The sequence below is a fragment of the Rhinoraja longicauda genome, chromosome 2 (genome assembly GCF_053455715.1).
Source record: "Rhinoraja longicauda isolate Sanriku21f chromosome 2, sRhiLon1.1, whole genome shotgun sequence".
In the NCBI taxonomy this organism is placed as follows: Eukaryota; Metazoa; Chordata; class Chondrichthyes; order Rajiformes; family Arhynchobatidae; genus Rhinoraja; species Rhinoraja longicauda.
Genome location: NC_135954.1, coordinates 108,029,918 through 108,050,157, shown reverse-complemented (window position 1 = coordinate 108,050,157; position 20,240 = coordinate 108,029,918). Strand labels below are relative to the sequence as shown.

The 20,240-nt window shown below is 40.5% G+C and overlaps 1 protein-coding gene across 5 annotated transcripts in view; it reads right to left on the bottom strand.

The window, feature by feature from the left end:
- LOC144608144 (rho GTPase-activating protein 12-like) overlaps positions 1-20,240 on the bottom strand; it is a 131,370-nt gene that overhangs the window by 8,990 nt on the left and 102,140 nt on the right. For all 5 annotated transcript variants that reach the window (XR_013549171.1, XM_078425561.1, XM_078425583.1 and 2 more), the window contains 6 exons: positions 17,173-17,277; positions 14,916-15,014; positions 14,673-14,772; positions 8,309-8,428; positions 7,317-7,415; positions 6,960-7,037 (listed from right to left, as the gene is read on the bottom strand). Coding sequence is in view for 4 of the 5 variants with exons in the window: in XM_078425561.1 (XP_078281687.1) it covers positions 6,960-7,037; positions 7,317-7,415; positions 8,309-8,428; positions 14,673-14,772; positions 14,916-15,014; positions 17,173-17,277 (601 nt within the window). In the remaining variant the exon portion in view is untranslated. The remainder of the gene's footprint in view (positions 1-6,959; positions 7,038-7,316; positions 7,416-8,308; positions 8,429-14,672; positions 14,773-14,915; positions 15,015-17,172; positions 17,278-20,240) is intronic.

Here is a 20,240-nt window from a genome sequence, read left to right as displayed (position 1 = left end):
AGAATAAAACCTATTTTGTTCTCTAAGGACCATAATCAAGACTGGTCCAGATAAAGTTAAAGCTCAGACCTCGGTCATCTCCAACTCAATGGCATGTGGAAGAACAACATCTCCTATTCTACCTGGGTAATGTACACTCAATGGTATGAACACTGAATTCTACAATTTTAGGTAATTCCATGTTCCCCTTTTTTTTCTTTTTCTCTCTCTCTCTTTTTCTCTCTCTCTTTTTCTCTCTCTCTCTTTTTCTCTCTCCCTCTCTCTCTCTCTCTCTCTCTCTCTCTCTCTCTTTTTCTCTCTCTCTCTCTCTCTCTCTCTCTCTCCTCTCTCTCTCTCTCTCTCTCTCTCTCTCTCTCTCTCTCTCTCTCTCTCTCTCTCTCTCTCTCTCTCTCTCTCTCTCTCTCTCTCTTCTTCCTCTCTCGTCTGATCCACTCTTGGTCCTCCCATTTCTGCTCTCAAATTATGGGACGGTGGTGCGTATGCCTAGAATAGAAAAATCTCTTCTGTAATGCTGACACAAATGGAGGCTTGCAATTTCAAGAGCGCCCTCAAAAATGCAAAACTTTCTCTATTCATTCCTTAGGGAGTAATCAGGCATGATTGTGGATAATGAATAACGTTCTGTAGAATTTTGGGCTCTCAGCAAGACTCAATGGCTCTCATTCTACTGATCCCAATTTTTTTTTTAAATGAAAAGAAAAAACAGTAGGTGCCAAGTGAAAACTGAATTTTATATAGGTTCCAGAGAAAGGCACATAAAACCAACAACCATGATAAACTTTCACATAAAAGACAAAGTGCTGGAGTAACTCAGCTGGTTAGGCAGCATCCCTGGAGATTAGCTAAATACCTATGACGAATCAAATGAGATTGGAAGTACCAATGAAGAAAGGTGTGATAGTAAGGTTAATCTCTGGAAATTTCCTTCTATTGTAAAATGCCAGATAGTGCACTGACAATGATATAATTTTCATGTTCTCCATTAATGCTGCCTAAACCACTGAGTTACTCCAGCACGGTGTCTTTTTTTTGTAAACCACCATCTGCCGTTCCTTATTACTAAATTATCAGATAAACCTGAATATGCCAAATACATAAAACATGCAAGTTTCCATTAATAAATAGCAGACTTTGTCCCAATATGGCTATTCGGTTTCCTGAAGATCCCTTCAATAGCGTAAGCAGGAACAGTCATGAATTATCAAGGCGGCCAGAGGATTCTTCAAATTCCTACTGATTAAGACTGTCGTGCTGCAGTATGGTTGCTACCCTCCAGTGCCAGAGAGTTGGGTTCGATGCTGACTACGGGTACTGTCTAGAATGGAGTTTGCTCGATCTCCGTGACTGCATGGGTTTCCTCCCAGATTCCAAAGACGTCCAGTTTGTAGGTTAATTGGCCTGTAAATTGCCCCTAGTGTGTAGGATGCGAAACTGGGATAAAGCAGAACTAGCAGTACGGGTGATCGCCGGTCGGCGTGGACTCGGTAGTCCTCAAGGGCCTGTTTCCATGCTGTATCGCTAAACTAAAGATGTAGGCTGACCATCTTATTTTGAAGCCCAGATCATCCAATTAACAGTACGAGTCCAACACGCGTGTCAGTTCAGGCCAATGGCATTCATTGGAATTGAATATCAAGCACTGCAGCTCCTGAAAAACTTTAAAGGTGCATCCTCTGTCCACTTCCTTCACTGACTCACAATAACTCTCCTCTTCCATTGCAAGGCGTGTGATTGTACACTGACTGTCCTATCACTTTCGCCATATATAAAGTCATTTTGATAATAAAGGAGTACAGGCCAACCTGTTTTAGGACGTGGATAATAACCGGATTTATTCTAATAAGTGGCAGGTAGCATTCTCAGTTGCAAGGTCAGGCAATGGCCATCTTTAAAAATGGGAAAAAAAACCAACCAATTCCCTGGAAGCTCAGAGGCACAATCAATCCTGCCTCTGGATTTTCATTTCTCACATCAAATGACACATGGTGTTCTGCAGTAACCGACTGATACATCAGCAGATCTTCTCTCCTCTTTGATCTCATTTGTCGTAAAGATAAAGTCAACAATATCACAACAAATAGTTCACCTACATGTTGTACATGATACATATAATTGTTATGATGAGAATGCACAGGAATTACAGTGGTTCAAGAAGAAGCATCCAGAAGCTGCTATCTGGGGAAAATTTAGCATCATCCTTAGGGGCGGCACCCACAGTGGGGCAGCGGTAGTTGCTGCACTCCAGCGCTTGCAACGCCAGAGACCCGGCTTTGATCCCGACTACGGGTGCTGTCTGTACGGAGTTTGTATGTGCTCCCCATGACCACCTTGGTTTTCTTTGTGATTTTCGGTTTCCCCCCACACTCAAAGACATACAGGTTTGTAGGTTAATTGGCTTAGGTCTGAATACTTGGTACAAGTGTAAATTGTCCCTAGTGTGTCTAGGCTTGTGTTTGTGTGTGTGGGGATCGCTGGTTGGCACAGACTCGGTGTGCCGAAGGGCCTGTTTCCGCGCTGTAACTCTAAAACTAAAACTAAAGCATCCATGTCTTAAGAATATACTAAGACAGACTTGGTAATCTGATTTTTAATTTATTGCTAACCTTACAAGTCCCTCAACCATGTTTCAGCGATGGAAACAATTACATAAACCCAAAAGATAATTAAAGCTCTGAGTTCATCTATTTCGCTCATCATATTCCTTGCTTGTGAAAAATGAGCATCATCCATGTCTTAAAATATATTAAGACAAAACTTGATGATTTGAGATGTCAATCTGACCCAACATGTAGGAGATTGTTTGGCACAGAAGAAATGGCCTCCCTGGGGAAAACAGCACTAAAAGCCCAGATTGGAGCACTATGGTGGGCATTGCTGTACAGAAGGGTGGTGGGACTTCTATTGTAAAGGGAGGCAGCTGGTATTTCTACGGTGGCAAAACAAACTCTACGTTGTTATGTTGTGTTCCTGGTGGTAGGGTCAAAGATGTCTTGGAGAGACTACAGAACATCCTGAAAGGGGAGGGTGAACAGCCAGAGGTCATGATATACATAGTTAGCTAGGTACCCACTTTTTGGAGTCAATGACCATAACTGTATATTGTACAATGTACATTAAAGAGTTGAATTCAAAGCTTGTAATCTCTTGATTGCTTGTGGTGCCACAAACCATTGAGTATTGGATTGGAAGGATACATCAGAGGTATGCACAGCTAAAGAATGGTGCAGGAGAATGGGCTTTGGTTCCTGGATTATTGGAACTGTTTCTGGAAAGGTGGGATCTGTGGGTTGCACCTTAACCAGAGTGGGAGCAAGATCCCTTGATGAGAGGTTTGCCAGTGTTGTGGTGGAAGGCTTAAACTGATTTGGCAGGGGGAAAGAGACTCAGAGTAGTTGTTCAGGTGGAGAGAACATTCACGGAGAAAAGAAACAATCAGATAAATAGGCAGAACAAGCTAAGTGCACAGCAAGGGAATTCAAAGCTAAATTGCATCTATTTTAATCCGAAGAATATCGCTAGATGTACTCAAAGTTTTAAGTAGCATCCTAACCACAACCCTACCTCAGCAACAAACAACTATAGATTATTTATAGATTGCACTACATACTTTGACGCACTGTTAATGTCTGATAGCCTACTATAAATGATCATTTACTGTATTATTATTTATTGCTCTTTATTTGGTGTACTCTTGTGCATGGAAAGCTGCAGCAAGCAAGAATTTTTATGTTCTTTTCCTGGTGCATATGACAATTAAACACTCCTAACTCTTGACGTTTCGAACACTTCAATCTCGTCAACGTAAAGGAGTAGTTTGGGAGTTTGGGAGCATCCACTTGCAGCTAAGTCTCAAAGGAGAAATAACTAGAGATCAAGGCCAACACATTCCTGTCAGAGAATAGGCAGGAGTAACAAGGATAAGGAGTCCTGAATGTCGAGGGATATTGGGAGCTCGAAAAGAGAAAAAAGGAATTGACAGAAAAAGGGAATTCGTGACAGTGGAGGCCCGTCAGAAGTATAAAAAAAGATTAACAAGGATGACTGGTTTTCTCTGGAGCACAGGATACTTGTGGTTGGCTTTATTCTGGTTTATAAAATCATGAGGGGCAGAGTTAAGATGGATTGTCAGTTTTTTTCCCCAGGGTAAGGGAGTCTAAAACTAGATAGTACAGGTGAAAAGGTTAGAGGGGAAAGGGACCTGAGGGGCAGGCAAAAGGTGGTGGGTATGTGGAATGGGCTCCCAGAGGAAGTAGTGGAGGTGGGTACAATTATAATGTTTAAAAGACTGGTATGTGGTAGGAAAGGTTTTAGACAATAGGCGCAGTAGTAGGCCATTCGGCCCTTCGAGCCAGCACCACCATTCAAAGTGATCATGGCTGATCATTCTCAATCAGTACCCCGTTCCTGCCTTCTCCCCATACCCCCTGACTCTGCTATCCTTAAGAGCTCTCTCTAGCTCTCTCTTGAAAGCATTCAGAGAATTGGCCTCCACTGCCTTCTGAGGCAGAGAATTCCACAGATTTACAACTCTCTGACTGAAAAGGTTTTTCCTCATCTCCGTTCTAAATGGCCTACCCCTTATTCTTAAACTGTGGCCCCCAGTTCTGGACTCCCCCAACATTGGGAACCTGTTTCTTGCCTCTAACTTGTCCAACCCCTTAATAATCTTATATGTTTCAATAAGATCCCCTCCCATCCTTCTAAATTCCAGTGTATACAAGCCTAATCGCTCCAGTCTTTCAACATACGACAGTCCCGCCATTCCGGGAATTAACCTAGTGAACCTATGCTGCACGCCCTCAATAGCAAGAATATCCTTCCTCAAATTTGGAGACCAAAACTGCACACAGTACTCCAGGTGCGGTCTCACTAGGGCCCTGTACAACTGCAGAAGGACCTCTTTGCTCCTATACTCAACTCCTCTTGTTATGAAGGCCAACATTCCATTGGCTTTCTTCACTGCCTGCTGTACCTGCATGCTTCCTTTCAGTGACTGATGCACTAGGACACCCAGATCTCGTTGTACGTCCCCTTTTCCTAACTTGACATCATTCAGATAATAATCTGCCTTCCTATTCTTACCACCAAAGTGGATAACCTCACACTTATCCACATTAAACTGCATCTGCCCACTCACACAACCTGTCCAAGTCACCCTGCAACCTCATAGCATCTTCCTCACAGTTCACACTGCCACCCAGCTTTGTGTCATCTGCAAATTTGCTAATGTTACTTTTACTCCCTTCATCCAAGTCATTAATGTATATTGTAAATAGCTGCGGTACCCCACTAGGCACTGCCTGCCATTCTGAAAGGGACCCATTTATCTCCACTCTTTGCTTTCTGTCTGCCAACCAATTTTCTATCCATGTCAGTACCCTACCGCCATTACCATGTGCTCTAATTTTGCCCACTAATCTCCTATGTGGGACCTTGTCGAAGGCTTTCTGAAAGTCAAGGTACACGACATCCACCGGCTCTCCCCTGTCCATTTTCCTAGTTACATCCTCAAAAAATTCCAGAAGATTAGTCAAGCATGATTTCCCCTTCGTAAATCCATGCTGACTCAGAACGATCCTGTTACTGCTATCCAAATGCTCTGCAATTTCGTCTTTTATAGGTTTTGAGGATACATAGATCAAATGGGACCAGCTCAGGAATATATCTTGGTTGGCAGAAGGCCTGTTTCCATGCTGTATGACTCTATGACTCTAAGTGTGCAGAAAGGAAGTTAAGAAGGATAAGAAGGATTATTAAAAAACTACTGTCAGACACGATTAAGGCAAATCTGAGGGTGTTTTAAAGTATATGAAAGGCAAAAGAATAACCAGGGGAAAAGGTAGGGACAACATGCGCGGCACAGAGTTGCTGCCTCACAACACCAGGGACCCAGGTTTAATCCTGACGTGTGCTGCCTTTGTTAAGTTTGCATGTTCTCCCTGTCACAGTGTAGGTTTCCTCCGGGTGCTCCGGTTTCCCCCCACATCCCAAAGATGTGCAGGTTTGTGGATTGATTGGCATCTGTAAATTGCCCCTCGTGTGACGGGAGTGACTACTAAAGTGCGATCACATATAACGAGTGCGAACGGGTGATCGATGGTCAGCATGGACTCGTTGGGCTGAAGAGCCTGTTTTCATGCTGTTCAAACTAAACTAAGCATGGGCATTCTGGGCAGGAGCCAGAAGGTATAGCTGAGGTCCCACATGAATCCTTTCCATTAGTATTCACAAAGGAACCTGACTTTGTATTTGGATTTCAGTGGAGGGGTGGATGAAAGTGTACTCCACAAACGAAGAGGAGATTTTGCATGTGTTCAGAGAGAATATAAGTGGGACCTTCTTCACCCAAAGTGTTAAGTACCTGTTGTGCACTGCCTGAGAGTAGTTCAAGCTAGGGTAGATTCAAGTAGCATTTGGAAGGGCACTTGAATCACCTCATTGCCTAAAAGACTCTGGACCAAGTGCTGGGAAATGGGATTAAATGGAAGGGTGGGTGTCCACTGGTTGGCGTTAACAAGTTGGGCCAAATGGCCCGATTCTATACTGTATGATTCTATGACACTTAATAGATGTCACAATTAATTATATTCACATCGGGCTATCGTATGGCAACAAATTTGCATGGCAAGAACAAAGGAATGTCATGTAAATTAATTTATAAAAGAAAATTATCACCAGGGTTTTTACAGATTTAAGCTTTAGATTTTATGTTGAGTTCATGTTTACGTGTTACGTTCTCAAATTTATCAGATTTCATATCCAGCTGCAGAGAGGGAAAGAAACACCAGAGGGCGCCCTGCTGTGGACTATTATTGCACCCCTTGGTGAATGAAGAAAGAGAAACACAGGTATAAATATTCAGAGTCGGGACTTAAATTTAAACGATCAGGTTCTGCTGCTAACTATATGGAAGGATTTAATAATCTTTTTTTTAAAAATCACGTAATAATATAACTTACCATGGTTGACGGCAAATCGCAGTTTTTGTATAACAGCCAGGTTGCCACTTACTCGATACAGACCATCAACGTTTAAGCCTGATGGAATAAGATGAATCAACATAAACAGGAACAGAACGCGGAGACTGAATTGCAGAAATATAAAATGCTCAATGTTTGAAAATCAATATTGAAAATCATTACTTTGCAAAAAAATGTGATCAGTCTACTTTTAAGATGAAATTAAAAGGATGTATCCACTGAAATATGCACAATTACTCTCATTAGGTGAACAATTCTGGATTCTTTAGAAATTATTCCACAAGCATCGTCCAGGTTTTGGTGAAATAGTTTGTAGAAACAAATTAGACTGCATACCTTCCTTTTCCACGTGATCAATACACATCGTCACAAATTTAGGTATAGTTGTGCCTTCCCTCTGACATAGACAGCTTAAATCGCATCCAAACACTTGATCTAAATAAAAATAAAAGTTATTGGTAATAGTTTTACATAGTGGCCGTCATTTTATGATAAGAATCGTAAGCCTAACAACACTCACACATTGAAGATGCAAATAATATTCATTTGTTCCAACCAGAAAATTTTGGCCAAAAAAAATTTAAATAGCATTTCATATTTGAAATATAATTTAGATGACAAGCTTTTTTTTTTAAAGAAGGCCCTATTATCCAGGAAGCATATATTAAAATGTACATAATATAATATCATATAATGTAACAATAATAACATATATAATAATATATATAACAATATAATATAATGTAACAATTTTATTGGAAAATTATTTAAATGGAAACAGGTTTTTATTAAAGTTTAGTCAGTTCAGCAATATTTTAATAAGAACAGGCAAGGGCCTCCAAGAACCATAATTTCAGATTGATTAGAGTGAAATATATTTACTGCATCATGCACTTTATCTACTCCCCTTCATTCATTTAGAAAATATCTGCGTTTGAACAGTTCCACAAGTTCAGGGCATATTAACAGGAAGCAACAATGACTTTGATTGGAAAGACAAAGGTTGTTTTGCTCACTCAGCTGAACTCCCACATTCTTTTGCAGAGGAAGCAAATTAAAAGGAAACTATGCACTTCTTGTGGCCTGAACAGCAGTTCTGATAAAGACCTATGAAGAAAGCTGCTAGTTCCTGAGCTGCAGGTGGCGTTAGATGACTTGAGCACTTCATGGGGGAAAAAATGGGAGGAGAAATCCACTGGTTTCATTACGTAATAAAAACAAAAAAGTCTACAGCAATTTGTCATATGTTTATATCAGATAAATCTGAAAGTGTTTCACTCGTACTTTGAAATGGACTACTTCAACAAATGTGTAACATGTTTTCTTACCTTTAATATAGCCTTTGTCTCGCACAGCTTGGAGTGTTGGCCTTCGTGTCAGAAACTTTTTCAATTTTGTCTTGGTCTTTTTTTGGTCTGCATTATCTACGTTACCAGAGGACTTATTTGCTGGAACAATAAATATAAAACTTAAACTACAAAACCATTCAATTAAGAGAGGGAAACCTCAATCTCCTCCACCTTCCCAGTTCTCCCACTAGTCTTCCTGTCTCCCACTACATCCTTTCTTTGTCCCGCCCCCTCCCCTGACATCAGTCTGAAGAAGGGTCTCGACCCTAAACGTCACCCATTCCTTCTCTCCCGAGATGCTGCCTGACCTGCTGAGTTACACCAGCATTTTTTGACCTTCGATTTATACCAGCATCTGCAGTTTTTTTTCCGACAAACAATTCAATTAGACAGTCTCAAAATTTTAGAGTTGCTTTGTAAGGAAAGAATGATAGAGATTTTAATATAAACATGATGTAAGATGGTGGATACTTTATTGATTCAGAGGATACTTTCTTATAATATAGATTTCATCGTTTTTTAAAGTCCATTGGTAAATGAGCCTGACTTTACATTTTCAGCGTGGCTTTTAATGTACCAAGTTTAATAATATCCCCACCAAGAATGTTTTCGCACCAAGCAAAATAGTTTCCTCAGGCTGACGTCACATTTGGTAGCAACTGATACTGCTGTTCACTTGATCTTTCTTCTGATCAGAGTATTTAACCAGATTCATTCATAAGAGTAAATCTTATTCCCAATAATTTGATTATCCATGTGATTGTTTCTCTTCAAGTACACTGCAAGCAACTGGTGTACTGGCGCAAAATTCGATGGCAAGCATTAAAAAACATAAATAATGGCAATAAATAATCGCCTGCAGGTTATTCCATTTCCACAGCATTTTAAAGTGATGTTGCAGAGCTATTGCCAATAAAGTGTTGGCTAAAAAAGTTATCAGGGAGAAAAAGGTGAAGAATAGGGTTGACATTGCAAATTCAGGACGTTAATTAAAAAGGCAGGTAACCTGAACCTCACGAAGGGTTTTATTTTCACCATATTTGCAACGAGGAAACAGAACACAAAGTTCTCTGATGCTGGCAATGGTGCATCCAGTGGAAGGGAACAAAGGCATCATTCCCCCCTCTCAAGTGCAGGAAACTATTCATACATTTGCTGACAACCCATCACCAACTACATCAATATCAAATGCAATTTTCTAAGAATAATAATGCATGAAAATAGTTTGATGACCATGATTTAATAAAATAGAATGATTGCTTTTCCGTAATGGGAACAATTCAGTATCAATTAGATTCTAATTAATTAACCTCTTTCTATAACCAACAGTGTCCTCCACTATTTTGTTTAAAAAAAAGCCTTGCAATTATCTCCTGTGGTATGGTCAATACTCACTCATCCTTACAATGCTAGCAACCGGGAATCAATACTGATCTCAGGTACTGTGAGTTTGCATGTTTTTCCTGATTGTGCCAGTTTTATTCCAAATACCAAAGATGTGCAAATTGGCAAGTTTACTGACCTCTAAAAATTGTTCCTAGAGAGTTGATGAGTATGAGAATCGGAGGTGAGAGTTGATGAGTACATGGGGAGAATAAAAATAATGTAGAATTGGTGTATATTAGTTAATGGTGGAAATGGACCTGTTGGCTCTTTCAGTGCTGTGTCCATCTATGACTTCTTGTTTTCATTGCCTCTTCGGACCCTATATTTCTCATACATAAGTGGTGGTAAATGATGTCTATCTCATGATACTTTTCTGTAGCATAGAGCAAACAACAATTTGGAGATAGTTTAGGCAACTGTAAGGAAGGTAGCTGCGCACACTTTCCTGACGGAAGTCATGAGCACCACTGACATAGTCTTACCAACCTATAATTTGATAGCCAGGTACAAAAGAGGAATCCCGTCTGTGGCTATGACAGCAATTAAGTTATGACTGAAAGATCTATGCCGGCGGCACAATGTTTCCTCACACATCCCAAAGACATGTGGGTTTGTAGGTTAATTGGCTTCTATAAATTGTCCCTAGTGTGTAGGATAGAACGTCTGTGCGGGTGAACATTGGTCGGCGCAGACTCCGTGGGCTGATAGGGCTGTTTCTAGGCTGTATCTCTAAACTAAACTATTAATAAAGTTTGAGGAATGTCAAGGAGAAATCCCAACTCTTTGAAGCAGTGCCACTTTTGACACCTATCTGAGAAGCTCCAATTTAACATCTCAACTAAAGCATGATAAACAGTTGGCACCAGTGATCCAGCCTACATTTTTTGTAATTATGGAAAGGAACATGAAAATGCAATCTTCTTATTGAAAAACGATGTTCTACCATTGGGTTGTAACCCGCTTTGAATGGAAAAGATGTAACATTGCTCCTGCAGGAGAAAGCATCAATCACTACAGCATTACAACGGCTAGATGTTGAAAGTTGAGCGTAGCATAATAAATACAAGGGGAACTGCAGATGCTGGTTTACAAAAAAATGACACAAAGTGCCTTTTTGCAGATCGGTCCGCCAAGGCCTGTTGGGTCTCTCAGATGCTAACCATTTTAACTCTCCTTCCGATTCTCCTTTTGACTATTCTGTCCTGGGTCTCTTCCATTGCTAGAATGGGGCCACATGCCAACTGGAGGAACAGCACCTCGTATTCCACTTGGGTAGCTTACAACCAAAAGGAATAAAGATTGAATTATCCAACTTTAGCTAACTATTCTAAAAAACATGCTTCCCCCCCCCCCCCCCATTCCCAGGGAACCACCTGGATTCTCACCCATTTCTCCCCTTCCTCTGGCTTCACAATTCACCCCTCTTTTAGAGATGTCAGAGGTTATGGGGAGAAGGCAGGGGAATGGGGTTAGGAGAGATAGATCAGCCATGATTGAATGGGACAGAAGTTCTATCCTACACACTAGGAACAATTTATAGAAGCCAATTAACCTACAAACCCGCATATCTTTGGGATATGTGAGGAAACGAGTAGACGATGGGCTGAATGGCCTAATTCTGCTCCTATCACATGATCTTATCCTTATTTCACACCTTTTGTCTTTTCATCTCTGCCTTTAGCCCTACCATCTGCCTATCAGCCCCACCCCCTCTCACCTGTATCCTCCTATCACTCACTGGACTTTGGCCTGCCCCTCCACTCTGCCAGCTTTCTCCAGTCACCCCACTCCCATCAGTTTGAAGAAGGGTCCCAACCCAAAACTTCACCTATTCATGTTATCCCCAGATGCTGCCTGACCCGATGAGTTACTCCAGTGTTTTGTGTCTTTTTTTAAAAATAGCATTAAAGTTGTTGGGCATAGTGACTTTGAAAGTCCAGGCAATGCTAGAGCTCATCACAAAAGTTGGTATTACTCACTAACTACCCCTTTGGTGAAGCAAAAGCAGCTTCTGCACTTGGGCTATTAATGAGAGCCATTGTTCCTAACTAACCTTGGATAACAAGTTATTGGCTAGGGAGGAAAGGTTATTAAGTATGAATCAAGTGTAGTGTATTTCCTGGATTTCAAGACTATTTCATTGCAATTTTATTAACATTATTTAGTTAACATTTAACATAATTCATATTCCAAATGTGAATATTTACTAAAGAGTCCTCCCTATTTCCTCATTAAGTCTTGGCTGCCTTCTTCAGAATATAAAAAGCAGTGCCATGATCACAGATATCCTGGACGAGAGAAAGGAGGGCTAAGGCTCACAGTCTGGTGCCTTTACATCCACTTTCTGTACATGCCGGGTTTTAAACAATCTATACCTAATAATTAAAAACTCCTCCAAACCTAGTTCTGCTTCTATCTAATAAGCAAAGAAAAGCAGATAAACTATGTGTTATTTGTCGGTTTGCCCCGGTCCAGTTTCCTCCCACATTCCAAAGATGTACAGGTTAGTAGATTAATTGCCTATTGTAAATTGCCTCTAGCGTGTACAATAGAACAAGTGTGTACGATAGAGCTAGTGTATGGGTGATTGCTGTGGTCGGCGCGGACTCAGTGGGCCGAATGACCTGGATCCGCTCTGTATCTGTAAACTACACTATAGACCTGAACTTAACTCCGTTTCTCTCCACATTGATGCTTTCTGACCTGCTGAGTATTTCCAGCAGTTTCTATTTTTATTACTAATACAAGTATACGGTTAAGGGGAAAATATAATAAATATTAATGATTAATCGAGCTTTTCTTTACCATGGTTGCCATAAAAATTTATGGAGGCCATTGCATCTTTAGTCATAGAAAAATGACACGTATTTTTAGCTCAATTAGTGTAAATCATGTGTAGTTTTGCTATAATGCGCCATTCAAAGAAACCTCATGCAAGAGAAAATCATGTTTTCAAGGCAATTGTGTCATTGGGGGAAAGAGGCTTAGGAGCTAGGGAGTTTCTGACTCAAAAACAAAATTATTTTTCTCCATGGTATTTTCAAAAACAAAGGTCTTTTTAACAGCAATACATTTATCTTTGTTACTGCAAGGTAAACTACTCAAGAGTGTATGTTACCTTGCTTAATAGACTATATTGGTGCACAAGTGTCGATAAAAGCAACTGCTTGCCAATTTCAATGTCCATCCACAGTTTAAATTCAGATTGATTAGTAGGACTGGCCGTTACAATCCCTAAAGTTTTGCACTATAATTGACTGGTGTTGTTCTTGGGGGTGACCACTAGGTGATGTCGCTACCATTCAGACACATCTTCAGTTGTGTACCTCAACGTCACACAAGACATCCTCAGTCGAGGCAGGCCCACCGCAGGGTGATCAGACCTGGGTGTGTGTTTTATGGTTAGCCTCTGGATAGTCACGTGGCTGCCCAGATAGCATCTCTTCTTTTCAGCCACAGCCAGTGACTGCTCCGTTCGGCGGCATTGGCAAGTTCTTTGATTGCCCTCCTTTGGGCCTGCCCTCTGACTCCTACTTCCCTCTGGAGCCTTGCGGTGGAACTGGCTACAAAGCCCCTGCACCCCACCTCCACTCGACGCACCCTTACACTCCAACCTCGCTCCTCTGCCTCTACTGTAAAGTAATAGCCGTGTTCTTAAGAGAATAGCGTCTGGTTACTGTGTGCAGGTTACATGAAAACAATTTTCCCCTCCCCAAATTGTTTGACTCCAAGACAGGTTTCTTTTTGCTTGTCAATTTCCAAAGTAACTTTAAAGTGGTCCTCTGGTTTCCAATCATAGTTATAACTAATTCAGCCCGCTTAATGCAAATACTGTTTCCCTAATTCATCACTATTTTCCAATTTGTGTTATGGAAACACATGTTATAGCAGAACTACTTGTACACATTGAGGACTCACCGACATAATCCAGTGGCTTGAGAATAACAGAGCTTTAGATTGGAACAGTCTTGTGGTTTTGAGTTTACTATAATGAATTAAACTGTTCGGTATGGAAATGTTTTAAACAATGAATAATTTCATGCAATGCAATAATGAATCTGTAACTAACTATTAATACGAAATTCAATCTGTTTTCTTTTTTGAGTGAACATAGAACAGCACAGAAACAGGCCCTTCGGCCCATAATATTCAGTCATAGAGTGATACAGTATGGAAACAGGCCCTTCGGCCCAACTTGCCTACACCGGTCAACATGTCCCAGCTACACTAGTCCCATCTGCCTGCGTTTCATCCATATCCCTCCAAACCTGCCCTATCCATGTACCTATCTGTTTCTGAAACGTTGGGATAGTCCCAGCCTCAACTACCTCCTCTGGCAGCTTGTTCCATACATCCACCACCCTTGGAGTGAAAAGTTATCCCTCAAATTCCTATTAAATCTTTTCCCCTTCACCTTGAACCTATGTCCTCTGGTCCTCAGTTCACCTACCCAATCTATTCCTCTATACGATCATCCCTCATCCTCCTGCGCTCCATGGAATAGAGTCCCAGCCTACTCAACTTCTCCCCGTTGCTTCTGGCAACATCCTCGTAAATCTTTTCTGCGCCCTTTCCAGCTTGACTTCATGCTGAATATGGTGCCAACTTAAACTGATGTCCTCTGCTTGCACATGATCCATATCCCTCCATTCCCTGCATATCCATGTGCCTGTCTAGAAGCCTCTGAAATGCCACTATCATATCTGGCTCCACTATCACCCCTGACAGTGCATTCCATCACTCTGTGTGAAAAACCTGCCCCTCACATGTCCTAAAACTCTGCCCCTCTCACCTTAAAGCTCTGCCCTCTAACCCATTTCCACCCTGGGATAAGGGTTCTTGACTGTCTACCATTTGGTTGTTTACGTCCTGCTTGCAATGAAAATGGCAAATAGGAATCATACGTTTTGCTGAAATTTACTTTAACCGTATGAAATCAATGTACTTTATGACTTACGCCGTGATTTCTTTAAGTCTTTATTATTCTTATCTTTATCATGCTTTTCAATGCCTGGAGACTCTGGCATGTCATCATCAGCAGCTTCATCAGACTCTGTCTGCGATGAAATTAGTTGTGAGATGCAAATTAGTCTTTAAATTTCTTGAACAGCTTCACAGTGATTTAGATTTAGATTTAGAGAAGCAAAGAAAACGATATAGACAGAAATAGAAAGCAAAATGTTCCTGTTTGAATACACACCTGATTACTAATAGTCTCTTCAAGAGCTTTATACCATTCATTGATGAAATTATCATTGTCTAATTGTATCAGTAATTCTGTTCCATGGCGTGTTCTGAGCTGGAAAATGGCAAATTTCCCAATTAATCAAACAGATAATCAAGGAGATAGTCCTTACCACATTCAGTTTTTTTATTATTTAAAAAATTACTTAGCACAACTTAGCCTACCCCGTGTTTTGACTGCATTAGATAATAATCATAAAATGTCACCACCTCTGGTAAAGTTAAAATTCAGTAGAAAAGCCTTTGTCATTGTGCAAGTCAGCATAGAGCTTTAATAATTTATTGCACGTGGCACAATTATTAATAAATATATATAGGTTGATTTTTATAATATTCAAATGCATAACACATTTTGAACAATGACACACTTCAATGCATTAAATTTTAAATATTTAAAGTTACTCTAATATATTTCAGAAACGGAAATGTCACTTAGACTCAATGAAAAATAAATTATCAACAGAATCCTCAGGTGTTTTGGATGATGTCTCCAGCTCATTTGTTTGGCATGTTGATGTGGTAATTAACATTCCCAGGAAGAGACCACATAATTGGACAAGTCTAGCGGGATTTTGTACCTCCATATATAGCAAAATCCTTCTTTCCTGATAAAACACAGGATTACAATATTCCCTGTTATCTAACTTCAAATGCGAAGATAATCTAAGGAGACAAAATTAACTTTGCAATTTAGTATTAACTTTAACAATTAAAGTAGTTCAGGAATTTGCTTATTTCAAATCTCTGCATTATTCATTACGTTTTTAATGTTCGCAGCAGCATCTCTGTTGGTATGCATTTCTCTCATGAACAAGGTACAAAAAGCTACAAATCTGGGTTCACTTATGGTCTCCATTATGGCTTCAAATTCTGCTTTCTTGTACTCAAAGGAATCCATGCTGAAGGACCCCAAAATAAAAGGCCATTTTGAACCGTGGGTTTCATTGATAAAACATGAAAAATATTATTTATTTATGGTTTCTAATGAAGCTAAAGAATTGTCAACACTACAATATGGAATATTCTGGAGAATGGAGTCCTCCTAATAAATTAATTTAGCCTTGTCATTTCTGATTTTCTTTCTAAAGACCCAACCAACATTGTGCCCTTGCCCAGACTTATAGCAACAAAGAACAGCTATGATTTGTGTAGGAGGGAACTATAGATGCTGGTTTAAACCAAAGATAGACACAAAATGCTAGAGTAACTCAACATCTCTGGAGAGAAGGAATGGGTGGCGTTTCGGGACGACCTGAAAAGTCACCCACTCCTTCTCCCCATGAACAGCTATGACTTAATATTGCAAAACAACACTACCTTTATGGAAGTCTGAAGAAGGGTCTCGACCCGAAACGTCACACATTCCTTCTCTCCTGAGATGCTGCCTGACCTGCTGAGTTACTCCAGCATTTTGTGAAATAAATACCTTCGATTTGTACCAACATCTGCAGTTATTTTCTTACACTACCTTTATGGAAATTACTTGTTCAAGTAATGTTTCTGACTTCCACCAGAGACAATGTTAAAAACCTCAAAGTTAATGATATCCACGAGGCATTTCCATCAATAGGTAGAAGCTTGCAATGTCAATTACTGCCCCAAATTCCAAACCAAAAGGAACACGCTAATGTGGTTTGATTCTCATCTCTCATTTGATGCATTAGTCAACGACTGAAACAGGCAATATTTAATCACAAACTCATGACCATGGGTACTTGAGCACACAGGTGAAAATCACCAACCAGAGAACCACAAGTCAGGAACTAAAACGTGTTCAGCAAGTGTTCAGAGCCAAACAAAAAAACGGAGAGCAGAGGGGAAAAGGAGAATGATAAACACCAAGGGAAAATGACAAGTGCAATGATACTGACAAAATAAAAGTCTGATGAGGGGGCTGTGCAGCAGTAGTTACTGCCTTACAGCACCGGAGACCCGGGTTCGATCCTGACTACAGGTGCTATCTGTAAGTTTGCGCGTTCTCCCCATGACCGCGTGGGTTTGCACCGGGTTCTCCGGTCCCCTCCAACATTCCAAATTTGTAGGTTGATTGGCTGCGTTAAAATTGTACATTGTCCCTAGTTGTAAGATAGTGTTAGCGTACGGGGTGATCGCTGGTCAGCGTGGACTCGGTGGGCCAAAAGGCCTCTTTCCATGCTGTATCTCTAAAGTCTAAAGTCTATTTCGCACAATGTACAAAGAAGGAGAATATTTACCTCAATGACATTCTTCTTACTCGATTTATCTTTTGAAGCCCATTCAATTGCAGCCCCTTTTAAATCCACAGTGAATTCAGGTTTAGATTGCGTGTTACCAAATTTCTGAAAAATCAAAAGATAAAGTTGTTAACGTTTACTGATATTATATCCAAAAATGATTAAAACACATGCTGGATCCTTTTTCAACAATCTTATCCACGCTTTTTTAGAAGAAGCATTCCTATGTATGTTGATCACTTTTAGCAGCTTGAAGGATTTTTTTTTTAAATCCATTCGTTTTTCATGATCAGGGAGTGCTGGAAAGACCAAATTTATACCACTGTTAAATAGCTCTGAAGTAGTTTGGTGGGTAGCCAACTTTTTGAACCGCCACAATTCTTCTGGTGAAGGTACTCCCATTGTGCTACTGTTTTGGAAATTCTATAACATGCAACACATAATAGATTGACGATATATTTCCAAATAGGTATAGTGTGTAGCTTGTAGAGGTACTTGCAGGAGGTAATGTTCCTAAGTACCTGAAGCCCTTTCTCTTCTTTGTGGTAGAGGTTGCAGGTGTGGCTGGTACTGTTAGAGCAGCTAGGGTGAGTAAGAGCAGTAGAGTCATAAATAGAGTCGAAGGAAGAGCCATGGAAACAGGACATTCGACCCAACTTGCCCACGTCGACCAACATGCGCAATCCACACTAGTCTCACCTGCTCGTGCTTGGCTCATAACCCTCTAAATCTATCCTATCCATGTACCTGTCGAAATGTCTCTTAAATGTTATGATAGTACCTGTCTCAATGGCAGCTCATTCCATATACCCACCAGCCTTTGTGTAAAAATAGTCACCCTTCATTCTTATTAAATTCCCAGTTCCTCAACTTAAACCTGTGTTCTTGGGTTCTTGATTTCCCCCCCTTTGGACAGAAGACTGTGCATTTACTCGATCGATTCCTCTCATGACTTTGTACACCTCTATAAGATCACCCTTCATCCTCCTGTGCTCCAAGGAAGAAAGTCCCAGTCTACTAAACCACTCCCAAAAGCTCAGGCACTAGAGTCCTGGCAACATCTTTGCAAATCTTCCCTGCACCCTTTCCAGCTTAACAACATCCTTCCTACAACATGGCAACCAAAATTGAACATAATACTCCAAATGTGGCCTCATACAACTGTCACATGACCTTCCAACCTCTATGCTCAATACTCTGACTGATGAAAGCCAATGTGCTGAAAGCATTCTTGACCTCCCTATATACCTATGATGCCACTTTCAAGGGACTATGTACCTGCACTCCTAAATCCCTCTTCCCTTACTATATGCATGTCTTTTAGATAGCTACATGGAACAAACATATTTAAAACGACCTCACCAACTCTTTCTCCGTTACATTGACGACTATACTAGTGCTGCTTCCAACGCTCACCAATTTTATCACCTTCACTACCTATTTGCACAGTGTACGGGGAGGGGTGGGGAAGGGGGGTTGATCGCTGGTTGCACAGTTCTCACGTTCATTTCTGACACCTCTCTCTTTTCTAGATCTGGTCTTTATCTCAGGAGATAACTATCCACTGAGATTTACTATAAACCCACCGACTCCTACAGCTGCCTAGATCACACCTCTCCCCATCCGTCTCTTGTAAGGATGTTATCCCTTTCTCCCAGTTTTTCCACTGTATCTGCTCTCAAGATGAAGCGTTTCAGTCATCTGAAATGTCCTCCTTTTACAGACAACATGGCTTCTCTTCTTACGGAATTGGATTAATAAAGGTAAATGAGACAAACATCTGCACCGTCTGAATTGCAAATCAGTTTAATAATTTTCTTTTTTTTTTTAAATTCCCCATTTTTAAATATATATATAATTTTTTAAACTTAGTGTCACTACAGAGGTCCATGATGGGAGTGAATTATCAGTAAATCGAAACTGCCTCACGAGTAGATTTTACTGAGGGAAATCTGTGATCCCTGATGACTCAGTCCAGTTACACATTTATCAGGTTAATTCAGAGCTATCCTCTGAGAGCCACTTGATTGTTCCAAACTGCAACTGGAAGTAAGTTTTGATAACTTGAAGAGCATAGTTGCCAGATTAGTTTCACAACAATCTGTTAAAGAAGCAGGAAGTAGGAGGAGGAAATAATATTATTGGCTTCTTGCTTTACAATTATGATTTTTAAAAGTCACTTGGGACAGGTACATGAATAGAAAAAGTTTAGAGATATAGGCCGAACACAAAGAAATAGGACGAGCTGAGCTAGGCAACATGATTGGCATGAACAAGTTGGGCCAAAGGGTCTGTTTCCATGTTGTGTAACTATGAGTCTATTCCGTTGCAACTTCCTACATGCAGGAAGGTTTGTTAAACTAGCCACTGCACAAATCTAGGGTACATGTAGAATCTCCACACAAGGAACTCTGTGATGGAAGGCATCACTGTCATGCTTTAGAGTAAGAACTTAATTCTTAAAATGAATCAAACTTGCAGTTCAAAACTTCAAATCCACATGCTCATCTGCAGCAGCAAATTTCCAAACTAATAATCTGTACCCTCATGACATGGCAAAATCCTCATTGTCTTTTCTGCGCCATGCCAAATTACCCACCCCAACATGGAGTTGCACCATGCACATCTGGAAGCAGGCTTCCAATTAAATGAATGAAAATGCAAGCACAAAATTAGGGATGGCCAATTAATGTACCACATGCAAATCTTGAATAAATGTACCAAATAAAGAGAATGCATAAGATAACCAGATCTAAATGCATCCATGCCCAACCATCTAAAGCATTGTGGTCTGCCACATCCAGCTATAAATGGTGATGCATAATTAAGCAATTAACCATATTATCCTGAATTGGAATTGGCACTTAGATGTTAGAGATGAGATTCATGAATGACTTGGATTCTGAGATTGCTTTGCAGGAGCCAGCATTGAACACTGTATCAATCATCATCATAAGATCACAAGTGATAGGAGCAGAATCATGCCATTCGGCCCATCAAGTCTACTCCGCCATTCAATCATGGCTGATCTATCTCTCCCTCCTAACCCCATTCTCCTGCCTTCTCCC